A 22,115-nucleotide genomic window follows, 5' to 3' on the forward strand; every position below is an offset into this window, starting at 1 on the left:
AGTTTGTTAAAAAGACATTTGTGGAGTGGTTGGAAACACTAGTTTTAATGACTCCAACCTAAGTGTATGTAAACTTCCGACTTCAACTGTAAGTCTCTGCCGGCAGCTAGCCTCCTGACTGACTGACCTACTGTATTTATAAGCGACTAGTTACCAGTTGTGCACTCATTCTCCGAGAGTCAGTTTTTGATTATTTTGGGGATGTCTGGAGACATGGCAGGAGTCGCAGGACGGGTTTAAAATTGCAGGACGGTTTTAAAACAGCAGCAGACACCTACTCTCTAAGCCTATTTCAAACACCAGTTGAACGTTGCTCCTCTCTTGAACAACTTTCTGTCATGCGCCATACTTTCTTGTTCATTTGAATACATAAACATTGTGAGTAAAACTTTCCCCGTCTCTATTTTTGGCATGAAAGTAATCCATCGTCAAACTTGACCAGTAGCTCAGCGAAGTAGAACAGATGTGTGAGGAGGTGTTGTATGCTGAAATGAACAGGGTTTTTTGGGGGGAGAAAAACATAATCAACGCTGTTCAATATCTGACTGCTTGCCACAAAGACATTGAGCTATGAATAGAATAGCAGACCGAGGCCTCTCCTCTCTCTTCTGCTGAAAGATAGGAGAGACAATGGCAGTTCATCTTCTACTATTGTTCACTCTGTGTGCCTGTTCATATAGGTGCATCAAATCCACATGGGGTAATCTAGCGTGGTTAGGGATCCTTCAGCTCAGACTCCATTTCTCACCAGGATCGCCTGCAGAGAGCCTTTATAGCAAATGGCACCGTTTTCCCTATATAGTGCACTACTTTTCACCAGAGCCTTATGGACCCTGGTCAACAGTAGTGCACTATAGGAAAAAGGATGCGATTTGGGACGCATGCATAAAGTGTTCAGGGGAAAGGACCACATGCCCACTGTACAAAGGCAGCTGGAGGTACATTACATGTCTCTGGGGGGTGGCTTGTGTAATGTATACTCTCCCTTCCTACTTTCTCGTTTCCTAGAATCTTTGCTCTCCCAAGGGACCCTTTCTGAGAATGTAGTTATGGGGATAGTATTAATCCTTCCTTTCTGCCTTAAAGAGATAAAATCACTGCCTAGGTGAAGGTATAGCTTACATAAGTTACCTCTCTGGGAAAATAAGTTGATAATATTTTCTGCCAAACAGGAAATATTGCTACAGTATGTTGTAATATGAGCGGGTTTTACTTACGTGTATAACTTATACTTTTTTTTGACTATATTGGTGGTTTGTTGTAGCAAATTGAGCTAGTTGTAAACTTAAATGTTTTTGCCGAATCAATGTAATTGAAAAACATTAAACTGATGTCAGGGAAAATATGTGAGTACAGATCAGCTCAGTAGCGAATAACAATGAACTACCTTCTGTCTGTTTGCGACCATATGCATTCAACATGGACAGTTTGTGATGCCAAGGGTAGTCTCCACTGGCTCAATTAGATTCTGACTCACACTGTCGAGTCCAACTCATCAAATGTCATAGTACTAAAGTGAGGATCTCATTAACAGTTTTATTTTCAGGTCTTTATAAAGGCAGTTTTTTAAACACTAGCTATTTGTGTGTGAGTAATATGTGGGCTGGTCCACCACAAGATTACAGTGGCCAAATGTTAATTATTAGTCCAAATATGTAATAATAAAAAAATCTATGTAATTTATATTTCATTGCAAGTAAATAGCAAGACAGTTGTCTGTGCATGTCTATCAGAAGATAAAGTTGAATGTGAATGTAAGTGTAGTAGAGTTGTGTAAGTTCAGTGGGACAGCTACCCATCAGGACAATAGAAAACGCCCTTCATACACTGAAGTTGAAGAGGTATTAAGAGTCTTTCATTACTCTGAATTTAATTGAAACAAAATGTGGTATTCATATATTCACAATACCCTATTAACGACACTAAGCTTCAAATTATTTTTCTATGTTTTAAAGGTTAAGCAAAAAGAAAAAGTCAACTCAGTACATATAGCACTTTGGAAACCTTTCCCAATGGCTCAAATGTACACAGTGCGAGCCACAGTACAGCAAGTCTCTCCCAGGTTGGTTCTTCCCTCTTGAGCTACTAAGCCCTGAGCCCATTGCTAAATGTACTGTGCCACATAAGCCTTGCAAACATTTCTATCTTTACTTTGCCCAAGGCCCCAAAAAATTATAGTGTGAGGAGAGACGAAACTTCCTTAAATTCCCTACCGTGAGAGCAACGATATATAGCTTGCTACAAGCTCTTCATTGTCAGTGAAGTTTTACCTATAATTGCTACTACATCGCCATAGGACACTGTCTCAGAGCAAGGTACTCTCATATTCCTGCACTGCTGAAATACAAGTAAATGTACTGTGATCGATAAATATAGACAAACATTTGCATTTGTGGACCACGTATGGTTCATATGTGAGGACTGAGGAGCAAGGTCACTGCTTCCTCTTATTCCTGCATGAAGAAAAAATAAAGATTTACGATTAGAAAATGAATCGTGAACGGCATGTCAGTCAAAGGCAGTCTCCAGATTAGAGCAGTGACTTGGATTTCCAAATCTGCGTCCCAAATTACACCCTATTCCCTATATAGTACACTACTTCAAACCAGAGCCCTATGTGCACTGATCAAAAGTGTTGCACTAAATAGGAAATAGGGTGCCATTTGGGATGCAGCCCTAGTCTCCACTGTTAATTTTCATAGGCCTTTCAACCTGCCCAGTAAGTCTTTTCACAATCTAGTTTAAAAGTGTGAGTTCAATGTAGTTCAAACTCAGTGGTACAGCATAAGTTAAGAAGTAATACTATTTTTGAAACATAAATCAAAACTCAGATACAACTTAATAAAAATCACAAGATAAGATGTGGGTCATGGGGGGGGTCAGCCGCCTTCTACGGCAGCAATTTAAAAGCACCAGAAAATCAACTTGTAAAGTAATACAAGGTGAACGTTCTGTGGAATGAAACAAAGCAAGTGTCCACCTAAAAGATGTTTGAGGGAGAAGAGGGAAATAACATGCTGTGAGTTTCCTCTGGTCTCCCATGGAGGGAAAGCAGTGGAATCAATGAACAATGATTAAAATAGGGAGATGCTGAGTCACATGTAGGCTAGCTTTGTCATTCACAACTCTAAGACTATTGAAATTATTGACAATATTGCATGTCCGCCTTACAAATAATCCTTCTGCCATAAAGGGAATTTAAAGGTAATGTTTGGTATATATAACAGATCAGTTTAAACTATGCACTAACTGTAAGTGGGAGCATAGTTAAATCCAATCTGTCTTCATCTAACTAGGCCATCTGAGTTCCTTTATACAAACAACCTTGATAATGCCCAAGGTTAATACATTTTATTATCCTGAACCATCAAATACAAAACATTTTTAATTGTAATGTATGACAATTCTAATGTTTACCTGGTTCTAATTAACTGACATGCCTACTTAAATAATGGTTAAATAAATAAATAAATATATTTTTTTTTACCAAACTCTTAACCCTAACCTTAACCCTAACATTAACTCTAACCTTAACACCTACCACTAAACCACAGCCTAGCTAATGTTAGCCACAACAAATTGGAATTCATAACATGTCATACGTATTGCAAATTCTTAACATATTGTACGAATTGCAATTCATAACATATCATGGAAATGGATGATGGACATCCATAAATGAATACATTACATATAATAACATACTAAATGGAGTGTCACAGATTTACATACAGAATAGTACAAAATACTCTGAGACCAGATTGACTGTACACTGTCTCATTCTAACTGCGGCCTGTTGGTGTAACATACTGGAGCGTACTGCTTTCATGCTGTAGGAGCAATGAAACAGTATATTCTTGATACGCTCCCTTGGTCAGGTTAGAGAAACTGGTGCCCAGCTACAAGAACTGGGCTACTTGTCACGCCCTGACCTTAGAGAGCCTTTTTATTTCTCTATCTGTTTTCTGTTTCTTTGTTTTTGGCCGTGTGTGGTTCCCAATCAGAGGCAGCTGTCTATCGTTGTCTCTGATTGGGGATCATACTTAGGCAGCCCTTTTTCCCCACATTTAGGTTGTGGGATCTTGTCTTTGTTTGTTGCATGTGTTGCACTCCGAAGCTTTACGCTCGTTGTGTTGTTTATTGTTTTTTGGGTGGAACATTTAATAAAGAAAATGTACGCCTACCACGCTGCACCTTGGTCCGGTCATTCTACCACTAACGACGGACGTAACACTACTGTACATCCAATATATGACTCAGCTCAACAAAATCTCCTCAGAAATGTACCCAAAGCATCGGCTTTGGTAGATGGACAGCAGGCAATATCTATGGCACTTAAAGTACATATTTTGTGGACAGTATCTCTCTCACAATGCATTGCTCACAAAGTATAAAAATCATTATTTTCAGGCAAGTATTCTGAGAAACACAGTGAGCTCCAAAAGTATTGGGACACATGTTTTATTGTTTTAGTTATGTACTCCAGTACTTTGGATTTGAAATAACACACTGACTATGAGTTTAAAGTGCAGACTGTCAGCTTTCATTTGAGGATATTTTCATCCATATCAAGTGAACCGTTTAGAAATTACAGCACTTTTTGTACATATTCCCCACAATTTAGGGAACCAAAAGTATTGGGACAAATTCATATAAATGTGTATTGAAGTATTTGGTCCCATATTCATAGCACGCAACTACTACATCTGTAAGGACTGGGTGTCGGAGTGCGAAGTCAGGCGCAGGAAAACAGAGGATTCAATGATAATGTTCATTTAAGGAACCACGGAGAAACAACGGCCACCCCACTTGACACTGGGTGCTCACAATAAACTACCCCAGACACGGGGAACGAAAACAGTTCAGAAATGTACTCCAACATACACAAACACGTAACGTCAGAATAACAAACACCAAGCTTACAATAAACAATCCCGCACAAAGAAACGGGCGGGCCGGCTGACTAATAAAGCCCAACTAATTAGAACAAACATAAAACAGGTGTAACCAATAAACACATAAGGAGGGGGAGAAAAGAATCAGTGGCAGCTAATAGGCCGGTGACGACGACCGCCGAGCGCCACACGAACGGGAAGGAGAGCCTGCCTCGGTCGAAGTCGTGACAACATCAAGCTTGTTAATCTACACATTTGTTGGATGCATTTGCTGTTTGTTTTAGTTGTGTGTTCAGATTATTTTGTGCCCAATGGAAACAAATGGGAAATAATGTATTGTGTCATTTTGGAGTCACTTTTATTGTAAATAAGAATAGAATATGTTTCTAAAGACTTCTACATTAATGTGTATGCTACCATGCTTATGGATAATCCTGAATGAATCGTGAATAATAATGAGTGAGAAAGTTACAGACAGACAAATATCATATCCCCAGGACATGCAAATCTCTCACCATTACAATAACAGGGGAGGTTAGCATTTTGGGGAGGTATGATATTTGTACATTTGGAGCTCACTGCAGCTGCTTGGCAAATCCTGTATGATTGAACCCCTCATGTTCACTCAATCTATTATTCAGGTCTGATCTCACCGCATGACTGGGAAAAATATTACATCTTCAAACAGCCATGCTAAATAACTTGTGGGCTTACTAAAGCTTCTAGTGTTACCCTCTCTGTTGTCAAAGTTGACCTGGCAAGAGTAATTTAATACTTTTTCATGCCTATTCATAATACACAAAAGGAGTTTAATATTTTTCTTGGCAACAACAAAAAGACAGTTTCCGAACGTGGCCAAATGTATAGGTTTCTAAACTCATGTGTACAGTATATCAATATCAAAGGAAACAGTTATCAAGCATCTGTAGATCTTTCCTAAGAAATCATAAGGCCATCTTGAGGTTGTGACATTCCATCTTGCTACACACGTTAGCCTTAAAGCTGGAATTCTTAATGGTGAAACTGCCACATCTTTTTGCGATATCACAACAAAGATGTTTCTGCAAACAACAAACACAGCAGCATATGTACTGCACTTGTTTTTTTACCTTGATGCGTGACACTCCCCACCTTAAATACTGAATTATCTGAGCTTTTTAGATCAAGAGCTAGAGTCGGTGTCAGGTTTTTATGTTTCAGCACTGTGAGAAAGACCCAGTGTTCGGAGTTTACTGTGAGGAGGCAACAAAGCAGAACTGATTTTTCTATTCCACCGTGAGGCTTTTATTAGCAAAAGTGAAGATATAGTCAGCAAAATATACAAGTATTTACAAACATAATAAACTGTATCAAATAGAGCTCTTCAAACCAAACCCAGGCTACAATAACACCTGAAAACTCAGCAGCATGCCAACCTGTTCCCTGTCCCACAAACGAAGGAATGACAGGGTTTAAATACCAATACCTATGATGCAACCAATGAGAACAAGCCAATTAACATTATGATCAGTTAACATTCAACAGCATGAAATAACGTTTAAACGTCTTCAGATGATACACACACGAATAACCTTGAGCACACATATCAATTACAGTGCAACCATTCTTTTAGCATAAATACAATCTGGGATAAGAACATGTACGTCCACCCAGGATAAGACATTTCCGCTATACCCATACACTGAATAAACCATGCACACTTGAACGCACCCCATTGCCTGTCAATTCTCTGGAAATGAACAGATAACCCTCTACGAACAACAAGGTAATAATTTACCAAAAGGACATCGCTAGCCCCACATTATACAATTCATAAATGCATGTGTTTATCATAAACCATTAACCGTTTGCAATTTTAGATTATTGATAAAGCATGTCTTTAGATTATGTGACTAATATCATAGGACGATGTTTGTGACAAACACCAACCTTGGAAAGAGGAATCATTGTAGTAGTGGAGATTGATCTTCTTTAAGAGTTTGTGAAACCTTAGAGCACGGCAGTGGTGTTTGTCCATACTAAAATCACCCACCAGAGTTCAATAAGCAGAAATCTGATAGCATTGCTTTCCCAACTGTGTGTGCAAAGGCCAAATATATTTATTGTTCAGGCTTTACCAGCACTGACAGAAAGTGAGGTGCATTTCTCATATGAACAATGTTCATATATATATTCAAGGCAAAATATTGATTTCTTGAAGAAAGGCTCTTGAAAATATAGTTAAGCCACAGTATTCCTTGAGCCTAGGTGAAATACTTGTTTATCTGATGGATAAGCTGCAAGTTTCACATTAAGAAAGTGAATGGCTATTCAGACAGCATTATGTTACATTGTGAGTTATCCAACAGAGAGAGAATTATAAGCCATTTACAAGGCAATAGAGCTCAACTATCAATGCAAACCAAAACCTGTCATTGGGTAAGATTATACAGTATGTGTTGCTTTCTCCGACTGTCAAATCAAACACAGTGCTTCTGCTCATCATTATTTGGCTGTGGGCTGGGAGTAATACATATTTGAACTAACAGGGCAGGCAGGGGTCAATAATCCAGAACAGTGGGGTAAGATACAAAAACGTCAGGCAGTCACAGGTTCAGGGCAGGCAGAACGGTCAAAAACGGGAAGGACTAGAAAACAGGAGCAAGAAACAGGCAGGAGCAGGGAAACAAACGCTTGTAGGTTTTACGAACACAATGAAATGGCAACAGACAAACAGAGAACACAGGTATAAATGCACAGGGGGAAGCTGGGCGACACCTGGAGGGGGGTGGGGACAAGCACAAGACAGGTGAAACAGATCAGTGTGTGACAGTATAGTGTCTTAGCTTACACATTTTACAGCTTATCTCAAGTGGTACGATCTCATTCTGAAGGGATTTCTTAATTAATGTTTAGAAAATTGGAGAAGTCCTTAAGGGATTAGAGTAATCTCTAAACAAAAGCATCTATTAAGATATTAACGTAACGTTAATTAGTCCAGTTCCGTATCACATTATATGCAACTGGAAAGCCATCAAAGTATCCATCAACAAGGTTATTTGCACATGATGATGTCTTTCCAATCCAATACAGATTGCATTTTCCATGCTCAGTCTGAGAGCAACAAGATCCCCCTAAATATCTGATATTTCAGAACCTGATTCGGAGAGAAAGTGAAAGTGTTTTTCGTAGTCGTCTCTGGAATATAAAGTGTTGAAAAATGCCATAGAAGAATTGGAACCTTGTTCATAAAGAGCTAACATCAATTGTAGTAGTTCCTACAGATAGTTTACCATTCCCGACAAGTTTTACCTTGTAACAAGTGCCGACTTTATGTCATTGTACCATATAGTGAGTGCATTCTAACTATAATGTCAAATATGGTGGAAGCACTGTATAGTAGTTGCCGTCAAAGTGCCACAAGCAACCATTTGATGTCTTTGCGATGATGGCTTGACAGCCATGTCTCACTGTGTTTTCCACTTGAAGTATTCCAGTAGGAGTAGAATACACATGGAAAGAAAAAAGAAGACATATGTTTGAAGGAAGGATGGTAAACTTAGATCTCTTTAGCAATATGTTTATAACTTCTTCAAAGAAAGAAATGGAAGAGTTGTGGGGAATCCAAGGGGGATTCCTTAAAGATTCAACCCTGACAGGTGCAGTATTCAGTATCAACATTATTTATTTTATTTACTAAGCTTAATCCATTGAGAAATGGGAAGATATCTCACTGTACTCCAGGCAAACGACATATGCTCTGTAATTCTGAAATGTATTGCAACATACAACTCAAAGACACAAGCTTTATGACAGAGTAATGTCCTCATTTAAAATAATGGCTTCACCCTCCCTAATATAAAATGATAGTTGCAGCACTGCCATGCAAAACCATGATTCAAAATACTTGTTTTTGAGCTAAATGAACAAGCTGAGGGAGCCATCAGTTTCCTGTCCGTTCTCTTCATGGTCATATGAATCACTAATACGCCCAACAGAATGAGAATGGGCTGTGTCCATTATGGAAAATAACCTCATCCCTTTATCTGACACATTTCGAAAGGCCGATATTGTCCATCAATTTGAACATAAAGTCATAAATGCCAGAAAAAGTGGAATAGACTGACAAATTCCTTTTGTGTGCTGTGAATCCTAATGATCATTCAAACGGCCTGGGTTATACAGTGCATGTGGAGGGAAGCAGAGGAATTCATCACTCCAGTTATTGGTCAGGCAGAGACTCAATGGCTGCATCCCAAATGGCACCCTATTCCCGCCCTCACGCTCCCTGTTAAAAAGTGGTACACTACTGTATAAAGGGAATGGGGTGCCATTTGGGATGCATCCAATGTTTCACTTTTGTATGTGGGTGAGCCTGACAAGCAGCAAGCTATAGGGTAGCAAGGTGAAAGATGCGGTTTTTATTCGATGATATTACCACTGGATAGCCTTGGCTTGTCCGGTGGTTGGTTAGAATGCGTAAGTACATGCTAAGAAGATGTGTTTTTTGATGTGGGCATAATGTAGTGTCTAACCACAAATGAAATCAGCAAGTACAGTGCCTCCTTGTGTCAGATGAAAGTAGGTAACCATAAGGGCATAACATCTCTGATTGCCTTGTACCTGATATGTAAGTAAGGCAGTTATATACTGACCACTGCTTATTCTGTTTTCCAAAAAAAGGGACGTAGTGTTTGTCAGAGCACCAAAGTGCACCATAACTGCATGTGATCATATGCCGACAACAGAGTCATCTGGTAAGGTTTTTTCACTAGAAGTTCCTCTGGCGTAATGTCCATGTCAATAAATAATTATGCAGGATATCTATCGAGATAGAAAGCAATTAAATAATTGACTACTACCATTAACAAACAAAGCATTTAACACTGAACACACTAAGGGATCCATCAATCCAAATACCTATTGCTACATCACATGCATTTCAAATTGATAGTATGAATAGATGTGACACCGTGAGCCTGATGTGTAAAACAATTGAGCCGTTGAATGTGCTAAACTAACACCGTAATGCCAAAGCTAATGTTATCAAACTAATTTGGTGTTGGCTCTGGGAGCCCGAGGTAGTTCACTCAGGATCATTGAGCACTGTAATGTCCTGAGCCCGTCAGTGCACTGCAAATTTACTCACTTGCATTATGCCAAAAGTAGCACATGGGATAATAGAAGCTCCAGCCCCCATAACAATTGCAGGTCTCACCCAGTTGGGCTTTGTAAAAAAAAGTGTCTTCATTGCAGTGATTTGATAGGATACCTCATGTCAGCTGCATGGGTAGACAACTTGCCTAGAGCATAAGTAGGAAGTCTCTGCATAGTTTAAATTAGCACAGTATCCCAATAATATAAATACCAGGAGCTGTCCATGGTAGATTTAGGGATATGGACCATAATTGCACAATAAAAGGTACCATCCATAATTAAAATACCTGGTATTTAACAAAAAAATATGTAGTGTATTGATGGATATGTGAAATGATTGACTTTCTGTTAAATAAAACACTAATCTTATTTTCTTGTGATTGTTTCTCAATTTCTTAGATGAATTCAAGGCCTTCATGAAAAAACTACCAACAGACCGTTTTTTAAACACATCCTTGGTATTCAAGTTTTGGGCAGCAGATGCAACTCTCCAAAGGCGCTACATCCAATTGGAGAGCAGCACCAATTTGATTCTTGGGAAAGCCCAGAAGATTGTGAGGAAACTATTCAGTCTGAGCAAGCGATGTCCCAAACTGCCAAGGATCAGCCTCCCAAGAGAAAGGTATGATAATGGGAACATCATTTGAACATTTGAACATCTTACACCTACTTTAAATTACATTAATTATTACATAGAACCACTTACAACCACTTCATGGCATTTTATCACCACTTTGTGTCCTCTTTTATATCAAGTAATTTGACCAAGCAAAGTTATTTTATTTGGGTCAGGTCTTAATATTTTTCCCTATAGTTAAAATAGTACACCCTTAATCACATATACATGGCTGAGTTGTCTGTCATTTAGAGGCAATTTGGTATCTGATGCTGTGCGAAAACCAGGCCAAGCATCTGAAATGAAATAGAGACAAAGCTGTTTAGTGTCTCCATCCTGATTGAAGGGGTCTGGGTGATGTGAGGTCTGCGGTGGCATGTCTGTAATCAAGTGCTCTTAGAGACAACAGGTTGGTGTGAACCACTTGCCCCCTGAACACCCACATTTCTGTGATAAGCGCTACCTCTGGCTGTCATTCACTCATTAAACTCTGTTCAAACAAATAACAACAATCTATTCAGCTCAGCTGAGCCAGAAGATTTCTACATCATCATCATCATGTGCTATATAATCCCTCATTTTGGAATGCATGTCTGCGGAAAGGAATAAGTTGCATATTTCAGCTTTACGTAGTGCAATTCCCAATACAGAACCAGTTGAGGAAAACTCGTCTTTGCAGAACCAACTCCAACATAGTGCTTAGTAGAAAGTTACAGCAAAGTACTCAATTGTTAATTTATTTACAATATTTGTGTTTTTTTCCCTCAAATGTTGTTGCACCAAAAATATCTCATCCTACCAATGCTTGTACATAATTCATGAACACAGACTTAAGCTCAAATCCACTTTATAGTGAACATTAAGTATAGCACGTCAAATCTAATAGAATCAAAGAATACATTAGCTATGACATATTAGTACTTAAAAGAACAATCCTTCATAAATATGTTGTGCCGGTTCTGGAACATGATATGCATAACTCTGGAAGACACCTATCCTCCAGAGTAAACTGAACAGGTGGAAGAAGGATCTTCTGCGTAGGGTTCTTGGTGTTCTTCTGAATCCCTAAGACGAACGCCCACATCAATCATTATTTGGCACTCACTAATGATGATGTTAAGTGAAAGTTAGAACATCGTCTTCACTTATGTCCTTTATGCACTCTTCCTCTATCCTTTCTAAAGGCTACAATAGTGTTAGTCAAAGGAAAAGTAATTTGATTAATGATTGAATGCATTTATTGATAATGAAGGGCACTTACAAAGCTTTTTAAGTAAAGATGATTCCAAAGTCAAATTATGTTTTTGAAAATAATTATGTTAATCTTAATAACAAATGTGACTACTGTTTGCGGAGAACACATTACGCAAATGTCTCCCTTCTTGTTACGGATTAGCTTATTTCATTTACCTAATATTGTGCTCTTTTCTCTTTTCTCTTTAGGACACCAGGATATTGGCTGAACAGGGCCCAGTCACTCCTGTACTGCAATGAGCATGGAGTCCTGGGCACGTTTTCAGAGGAGGTGCAGAGCTGCACCTGCACTGCAGAGCACAGTAGTGCCTGCCAGGGGACAGTACCCTGTGTGGTCGGAGAGGGGTCATCCTGCCTCTCATGTGCCCCAGACAACATCACACGCTGTGGCTCCTGCCACCTTGGCAACATCCTGCACCTGGGCTCTTGTCGGCCCAACATAGCAAACTCTCTGGACCACTACCTGAACATTGACTTTGACATGCCGGATGCAGAGTTCAAGTACCTGCTCCAGCGGCTGGACAGTCGCATGGAAGTCCATGCCATCTACATCAGCAATGACGTGCGTCTGGGCAGCTGGTTCAACCCAGCCTGGAGGAAACGCATGCTTCTCACTCTAAAGAGCAACAAAAACAAATCCAACCTCATTCATATGCTAATGGGAATCTCATTCCAGATCTGCTCTACTAAAAACAGTACCCTGGAGCCTGTGCCTGCCATCTATGTCAACCCATTTGGGGGTAGCCACTCAGAGAGTTGGTTCATGCCTGTCAGCCAGCAGGACTTCCCAGACTGGGAAAGAACTAAGGTGGATGCCTCTCTGCAGTGCTACAACTGGACATTGATGCTGGGCACCAAGTGGAAGTCCTTCTTCGAGACGGTGCACATTTACCTGCGCAGCCGCATCCTGACCGATGACCCCACCGTCAACGAGACCCTTTTCTACGAGCCCCTGGACCTGGACGACCACACGTCCAACCTGGGCTACATGAAGATCAACAGTCTCAAGGTGTTCGGCTACAGCATGCACTTTGACCCCGAGGGCATCAAAGACCTGATTCTGCAGTTGGACTACCCTTACACGCAAGGCACCCAGGACGCAGCCTTTCATATGCTGCTGGAGATGAGAGACCGCATCAACCGGCTCTCCCCGCCTGGATTGCAGCCATTGGACCTCTTTTCATGTCTGCTCCGCCACAGGCTCAAGCTCTCCACCAGCGAGGTGGTGCGCATCCGAGACTCCCTCCAGATTTTCAACTCCAAGCTGCCCAATTCCTCAGAGGCAGAGCTGGGCCAGTTGTGCAGCTAGCTCAGTCTAAATTAGAGTCCAGAGAGTGCTGTGCTGCTGGTTACTCTTCAGTCAGTTGCCAATTTATCCATCTGGTTTGGAAAACATGTACATATATTTCTCTGAGATGTCTAGAGCATTCCTATACACTGGCTGACAGAGCTTGGAGTGTGTTGGCTCTGTTGGATGTGGAGTGATGTCATGACAACAGATTTTGCTTTGCACAGATAGAGTTTTTAATATAAAGAGCGAGGAACTGAGTTTGGAAAATAATTGCTCTGGATTGTTCATCTGTTGGCAGGAAGTTGAGGAAACAGAAGAGGATTTCCCTTTCTAACGTTTTTTTCTTTGGTTACAGAATGATTTCATTTAAAAGAGTCTGATGGGCTGAATGAGTTGATTATGCTTAAAGGGATAGTTCAACCAAATTACAAAATGACACATTGTGGTTTCCTTACCCTGTAAGCAGTCTACGGACAAGGTATGACAGCAATCCATGTTTTGGTTTAGTTTCCCTGGCACTGTTTCCACATGCTAATGTTTTGGAATTTGTGGCAGAAATCCCATTCAAGTCATGGGACCGATATTCGCATTTTTCACGCATCATGTCCAAATTTTCTTAAAGTATCTAAAGTTGAATGTAAAGCCCAACAAAGTCTAGGGTCTCCCGGGTGGCGCAGTGGTAGCTGCGCCACCAGAGTCTCTGGGTTCGCGCCCAGGCTGGGCTGGGTTCGCGCCCAGGCTCTGTCGCAGCCGGCCGCAACCGGGAGATCCGTGGGGCGACGCACAATTGGCATAGCGTCGTCCGGGTTAGGGAGGGTTTGGCCGGTAGGGAGGGTTTGGCCGGTAGGGATATCCTTGTCTCAGTATGTAAAAATGTAATAAAATGTATGCACTCTACTGTAAGTCGCTCTGGATAAGAGCGTCTGCTCTTGGCCGGTAGGGATATCCTTGTCTCAGTATGTAAAAAATGTAATAAAAATGTATGCACTCTACTGTAAGTCGCTCTGGATAAGAGCGTCTGCTAAATGACTAAAATGTAAATGTATGTAAATGTAAAGTCACTTATAGATGAGTTTAACATGATGCACAGAAATTTCTAATATCGTTCATGACTTTGTGCCACAAATGCTAAAACATTAGCATGTGGAAACTGTGCCAGGGAAACTAAACCAAAACATGGATTACTGTCATACCTTGTCCATAGACTGCTTACAGGGTAAGGAAACCAATGTGTCATTTTGTAATTTGTGTGAACTATCCCTTTAACGGTTTATTATGATAATCATCCCCAAAAATGTTATCCTTGCCTTTCCATTTTATCTGGCATTCAAAATCCTGTAAAATATGTATTTGTGCTTAAAATTTGGTTGGGAAGCCCAATAGTAAATATTTCTATTTATTTATTCAGCAACATTACTATACCAAAAGAAGCTGAACGTAGTGGCAAAATGAATGGTTAAAATGTCTTAAATGTTGAAATGTCTTTTTGAGAGGATTTCAAAAGGTCTGTGGATACAGCTGTGTACATATTGCTCCATCTAAATCTAGATGTGGAAAGTACACATTGCTTTTTAGATAACCAAGTGCAAAGACCAAAAAAATATTTGTAACAAAATAAAATCATGCCTTATGATGGAGAATCAATGTTCAGACAAAAAGCACATTCAGCTGAGTGTTTCATTTTCAGGCTAGATCTTTTGAATATACAGTTGAAGTCGGAAGTTACATACACTTAGGTTGGAGTCATTAAAACTTGTTTTTCAACCACTCCACAAATTTCTTGTTAACCAACTATAGATTTGGCAAGTTGGTTAGGACATCTACTTTGCGCATGACACAAGTACATAATTCACTGTATCACAATTTCAGTGGGTCAGAAGTTTACATACACTAAGTTGGCTGTGCCTTTAAACAGCTTGGAAAATTACAGGAAATGATGTCATGGCTTTGGAAGCTTCTGATAGGCTAATTGACATAATTTGAGTCAATTTAAGGTATACCTGTGGATGTATTTCAAGGCCTACCTTTAAACTCATTGCCTCTTTGCTTGACATCATGGGAAAATCAAAATATCTCAGCCAAGACCTCAGAAAAACAATTGTAGACCTCCACAAGAGAAATTTCCAAACGCCTGAAGGTACCACGTTCATCTGTACAAACAATAGTACGCAAGTACAAACACCATGGGACCACGCAGTCGTCATACCACTCAGGAAGGAGACGTGTTCTGTCTCCTAGAAATGAACATACTTTGGTGTGAAAAGTGCGAATCAATCCCAGAACAACAGCAATTGACACTGTGAAGATGCTGGAGGAAACAGGCACAAAAGTATCTATATCCACAGTAAAACGAGTCCTATATCGACATAACCTGAAAGGTTGCTCAGCAAGGAAGAAGCCACTGCTCCAAAACCGCCATAAAAAAAGCCAGACTACGGTTTGCAACTCACATGGTGACAAATATCGTACTTTTTGGAGAAATGTCCTCTGGTCTGATGAAACAAAAATAGAACTGTTTGGCCATAATGACCATCGTTATGTTGGGAGGAAAAGGGGGGAGGCTTGCAAGCTGAAGAACATCATCCCAACTGTGAAGCACGGGGGTGGCAGCATCATGGTGTGGGGGTGCTTTGCTGCAGGAGGGACTGGTGCACTTCACAAAATAGATGGCATCAAGAAGATGGAAATTATGTGGATATATTGAAGCAACATCTCAAGACATCAGTCAGGAAGTAATATCTTGGTTGCAAATGGTTCTTTCAAATGGACAATGACCCCAAGCATGCTTCCAAAGTTGGGGCAAAATGGCTTAAGGACAACAAAGTCAAGGTATTGGAGCGGCCATCACAAAGCCCTGACCTCAATCCTATAGAAAGTTTGTGTGCAGAACTGAAAAAGCGTGTGTGTGAGCAAGGAGGCCTACGAACCTGACTCAGCTCTGTCAGGAGGAATGGGCCAACATTCACCCAACTTATTGTGGGAAGCTTGTGGAAGGCTATTTGAAACGTTTGACCCAAGTGAAACAATTGAAAGGCAATGCTACCAAATACTAATTGAGTGTATGTAAACTTCTGACCCACTGGGAATGTGATGAAATAAATAAAAGCTGAAATAAATCATTCTCTCTATTATTCTGACATTTCACATTATTAAAATAAAGTGGTGATCCTAACTGACCTAAGACAGGGAATTTGTACAAGGGTTAAATGTCAGGAATTGTAAAAAACTGAGTTTAAATGTATTTGGCTAAGGTGTATGTAAACTTCTGAATTCAACTGTATTTTGCAAACATAACACCACATTTTTGGAATAGGCCAACTGTATTTGCATTCTAATGAGTACACCGTATTGTGGATCTTACCTGTAAATGTCAGTCACAATTCCAGTTCAAAGGTGTTTTTTAGCTCAAACCTTTATTCATTTTTTTCACGATAGGCCTACGTGTTGGAACTCACATGAATTTGTGCTGGAGGACATACGTTTTTGTTGGTATAATATTACATCTGGATATGTTTGAAATATTTTACACTGATTGTGATGGTTCAACAATTTGCCGTACTGTTATGGTATCTCCATTTCATATGTTAAAGTACTATTTGGTCTTTCATTATCTACAAAACCTACACCTTGAGTGAAAAATTACTGTCATAAATCTACTACTGGAATAGCTGTGTTTCTAGGATTTATCAATTGTACCATTTGACAAGAGTGAACAAGGAACCTTTGGTCTTGACAAAGACATATTTAAATGTCCCTCTTCACAGTACGAATCCTCTGTGTCTCTAATATATAAAGTGCAGCATTTGCAAGGTAAGATAAAAAAAAACACTTACAAGGTTGTCACAGAGCTTGGGAACCAAACACACATTGTCACATCACATAAAACTCACTGTGCCTCTGAACAACCTGGGAAAAACCTCAGACTATTTTAATAAGATGGGAGTCACAAACACAGAGTTTATAAATAAAAGTGATTTATCTTGGTGTCATCAAAAAAATCAGCACTCGCCCTTCAGCTAATCGCCAGGACAGTGGAGGAAACCCAATCAATCAAGGAGGGTCTATTATGCTGTGTAAACTTTTCAAACATTCCCACAAGAAAGGGAGTTGGCTATTTTTCTCCGATGATTTATGATGTTTTGAGAGTCCAATAACTGCATTAATGTTGTGGAATTGCTGAAATAAAATGAGGTGTTGTGCTTGGATTCTTTTTTGCCTGTACATGTGTAGGTCATGTAGTAAAGTCATCAATTACCATTTGAATTATGAGTTTGGGGAAATGTTAGAAATACAAATTGTCTGGAGAATAGATTGTTGATGAGAGAGAGAGAGAGAGAGAGAGAGGGAGAGGGAGAGGGAGAGAGAGAGACTATGAACATTATCAACAACATATAAATGTACTATTGCAATTTCATTACTATGAACATTATCATATAATAGAGACATTAAACTTTTCACTCCACTGCACATCCACTTGCATATCAGTCTGAAATCTAAGCCAAGGAATGCATAAACTCTCCTTGACCTGATTGGCTAGCCTCTCATTACATGATACATAGTATTCACTGAGTACAGCAGAGGATTTCAAAGAGCATTTATTTGCCATTTTGTTTATTTCTGTTTGTTGCCTCTGACGGCCTCAGTCCGTAAGACAGTAACTGACAGTTAAGCATGGCTGGCAGCACACGGCACTTATCATACCACCCAGATGTTCTTCTTTCTGACTTTGTATTCTTTTATGTCAATCAGTGGTGTGCATTTCCTTAATTTCTTCCCATTCGGCCAAATTGTACTTCTTTTTACATTTGCTGCACTTCATTGTTAGTGGCGGTCGTCCTTGAGCTTTTTATGGCCACCATGTACCTAGCTGGAAAGCCCTTTTCGTGTGTGCTCTATCTAGTTTTCATTGGTGATAGGATGCCTGGTATGTAAATATCCCTGTGGAAATAAATGGCCTTCTGTAATGCCAACACTGTCACTTAGCAGTGGCCTGTTTGCCTGGTGTGCAAGTCTTGGGACTGGTGCCAACGTCCTTAGGCCTCAGAAAGGGATGACCTCACTATTATGGTTTATTACTCTGGTTATTTGATATGTGGGGGACATCTTTCTTTCCACATGTAGACCGACCTTAGCTTTTCAATGGATAATGATATGAGAGAATGGCACCACTATAAGAAGTGTAATCATTACAGTTTGATTTTAATATAATCTTTAGCTGAATTTATTTAATTCAATTTTGAATGTTGTCCGAATTGCTTTTATCAAAATCAAACTAAAATACCTTTCAGAAGACTTACACACAGGATAAAGGTAATAGTTACATGGTTAAAAGATTTGAACAAGTTGTAATTATTTACAATTATCAATGATATACTGTATCTCTGATACAACTTGAGTTATAAATTGTTCCTATATTTCTACCATGTTACTACTACCTACTCCTTTATATTGTGCTGTAAAGTACATTACTTATGGGGTTGATGCCAAAAGCTTTCCGAGTGCCATTCGAGAAATAAGCAACAAACTCTCTGTATGTCAAAACTAAATTAACAGCTTACTGTTTCAAACAGAATTAACCCAAGCAGTTTTCTGTACAGTATGAAAAGTAATTGTCTTTGGGAAAATTAACAAATATTTCCTAAATGCCTTCAACTTCCGTACATTTATAGAATGAGATGTGGTTTTGCCCCTAAAAGCTACAAATGTCCAGAACCAAAGTGCTGAATGTAAATATTCTTGGGTTGACTACATCCACTTTTATCAGACACTACTTCACACAGCTCAATCAAGAATATTAAATATCTAATCAGAATCTGGATGAAATAATTATATTTGATGATATGACAATGTATTTGTATCTGTACATATGACGTGCTACATAAACAAACATACTGATATGTCTACTGGTTGGCTCTGTTAAGAACCGTTTACAGTCCTTTCAGAAAGCATTCATACACCTTGAGTTATTCCACATGTTGTTCTGTTACAGCCTGAATTAAACATTTATATTTTTCTTTATCTGACCCATCTACACACAATACCCCATTATGACAAATTGAAGACATGTTTTTATACATTTTAATAAAATGTATTGAAAATGAAATATAGAAATATCTCATTTACATAAGTATTCATACCCCTGAGTCAGTACATGTTAGAATCACCTTTGGCAGTGATTACAACTGTGAGTCTTTCTGGGTAAGTCTCTAAGAGCTTTGCACTCCTGGATTGTACAATATTTGCAAATTATTATTTAAAAAACTCTTCAAGCTCTGTCAAGTTGGTTGTTGATCAAGACAGCCATGTTCATGTCTTGCCATAGATTTTCAAGCCAATTTAAGTAAAACTATAACTATGCCACTCAGGATCATTCAATGTCATCTTGGTAAGCAACTCATGTGTATATTTGGCCTTGTGTTTTAAGTTATTGTCCTGCTGAGAGGGGAATTTGTATCCCAGTGTCTGTTGGAAAGCAGACAACCAGGTTTTCCTCCAGGATTTTTCCTATTCTTAGCTCTATTCCATTTATTTTTATCCTGGTCCTTGTCGATGACAAGCATACCCATACCATGATGCAGCCACCACCATACTTGAAAATATTTAGAGGGGTACTCAGTGATGTGTTGCGTAGGATTTCCCCCAAACATAACTCTTTGTATTCAGGACATAAAGTTAATTTCTTTGCCAGATTTTTTGCAGTTTAGTGCCTTAGGATGCATATTCTGTACTGGCTTCCTTCTTTTCACTCTGTCATCTAGGTTAGTATTGTGGAGTAACTACAATGTTGTTGATGCATCCTCAGTTTTTTCCAGCCATGTAACTGTTTTAAAGTCACCATTGGCCTCATGGTGAAATCCCTGAGCGGTTTTCTTCCTCTCCAGCAACTGAGCTAGGAAGGACACCTGTATCTATGTAGTAATTGGGTGTATTGATACAATATCCAAAGTGTAATTAATAACTTCACCATGCTCAAATGGGTATTTACCCATCTACCAATAGGTGCCCTTATTTGTGAGGTATTGGAAAACCTCCCTGGTCTTTGTGGTTGACTCTATTTGAAATTCACTGCTCGACTGAGGGACCTTATAGATAATTGTATATGTGGGGTACAGAGATGAGCTAGTCATTGAAAGATCATGTTAAACACTATTATTACACACAGAGTGAGTCCATGCAATGTATTATGTGACTTGTTAAGTATACTTGTACTCCTGAACTTATTTAGGCTTGTCATAACACAGGGGTTGAATACTTATTGACTCAATACATTTCAGCTTTTCATTTTTTATTAATTTGTAAAACATTCTAAAAACATAATTCTACTTTGACGTTATGGGATATTGTGTGTAGGCCAGTGACACAAAATCTAAATGTAATCTATTTTAAATTCAGTCTGTAACACAACACAATGTTGAAAGTCAAGGTATGTGAATACTTTCTGAAGGCACTGTAACTTTTTCTTTTTATTGTTTGATCAAAAAGATTTGTTTCTCTCAATGTTTAACAGGATGTAAATGTTCTTATATTAAATAGTAAAAAGAAGACTCACTAAGTTTGCATTGATTTGTATTCCGTCGATATAAAAACTAAAACTTGAATGCACAGTATTTCAAATATGCATTCCGGGGGTGGGGGGGGGTTACCTTTTGGCAGTTGCTTAAGTGTTCTGATAATGATATTAAATTCTGAGTAGTATTGATGTGTTGCTATTGCAATGTTACTCTGCATGGAGGGGCAAACTTTACCTTGGACTGTTGTCGTGGATACAACCACAAGTCAATATGTATGTATTAGTAGCTGACAAATGTATGATCTGGACAAAGACTAATATTCAAATTGAATAAAGTTCATGGTGGTTTATTTATCCCTGCCAAAACCTCTTAAAGAAATAAAGGTCAGCCCAGAAAAAGAGGGAGAGAGAAATTGGCATGTAAGCATTCTATGCTCGGGTAAAGATCTGTGAATCGATAGGCTCACTGAGGGCTGACAGAATGACAGGTGCTAGGATTGCTGAAGGACATCCGGGGAGGAAGAGGGATACAGAGAATCTAGCAGCTAGCTTTAATGAATAGTAATTATTTCCCAAGTAGAAGTGTGTCTGTGCAGCATTGGGTGGAAAAACTCACACTAAGCAGTCAACACATCTGTTTCACATCTTCCTACATGTCATGACTGTTGTATACAATGCAGATGTACTACTTGCTGCCCTACATCGAATCATGGCATGATGCCGATGCTGAAACTCTATTGCCTTTTGTGTGAACAGGTTTTGAAGAAAGGCATTTAGAATGAGAAGTTCTCAATAGCTTAAAGTTATTCAGCTTCATGTCCAGGTAGTAAGGTTGGAGTACTGTGTGAGGAGAAGAGTTTATTTAATTCACTTAATGCTGAGGTCACATGATGAAGTGAAATGGGGTGAAAATTAGGAAGAAATATGATAAATTAGGTGACATTTAATGATGTCTGACTGCAAATTAACTTCATGATGAGACACAACAACAAAGTACTTCACAATAAATCATTGATTTTTGATGATTTATAAATGACACGAGTTTCCTCACCACTCAGTGCTCTCAATCTTCTCAGTCTTCAAGACCTTTAAGTTAAGTTACATTTTGAGACCCAGCCTATTATGGAAAGTTAGAATTAACTCTCTGTGTCCTCAGGGCAGAGAAACTGTGAGCGGGATTGTGAAAGCTGTCCAAATATAAATAAATAAAAAGGACTGGCTGTCTTGATCTCTTCTTGATGCTCTAGGCGATGAAACAATAAGAGGACAGAAGAGGGCTTCTTATTGGCTGTGACTCATCTGAAGCTGAACTGGCTGGTTGATGGTTGGCAAGAAAAAGAACTTCAGAAAACCTCTCTATATCTTTGGCCTTAAAAGTCCATTTTTGGAGTTCACCACATTTGAAGATGATGA

At 39.2% G+C, this 22,115-nt stretch overlaps 1 protein-coding gene across 1 annotated transcript in view; it reads left to right on the forward strand.

The window, feature by feature from the left end:
• The window catches only part of LOC139550811 (BMP/retinoic acid-inducible neural-specific protein 3-like), a 94,335-nt gene extending 75,143 nt beyond the window's left edge, over nucleotides 1-19,192 (forward strand). Inside the window, exons 7-8 of the mRNA XM_071361982.1 lie at nucleotides 10,431-10,653; nucleotides 12,091-19,192. Coding sequence (XP_071218083.1) covers nucleotides 10,431-10,653; nucleotides 12,091-13,210 — 1,343 coding nt within the window. The 3' untranslated portion in view covers nucleotides 13,211-19,192. The remainder of the gene's footprint in view (nucleotides 1-10,430; nucleotides 10,654-12,090) is intronic.
• Nucleotides 19,193-22,115: the final 2,923 nt, after the last annotated feature.

This window comes from Salvelinus alpinus, chromosome 23 (assembly GCF_045679555.1).
Source record: "Salvelinus alpinus chromosome 23, SLU_Salpinus.1, whole genome shotgun sequence".
Taxonomy (NCBI): domain Eukaryota; kingdom Metazoa; phylum Chordata; class Actinopteri; order Salmoniformes; family Salmonidae; genus Salvelinus; species Salvelinus alpinus.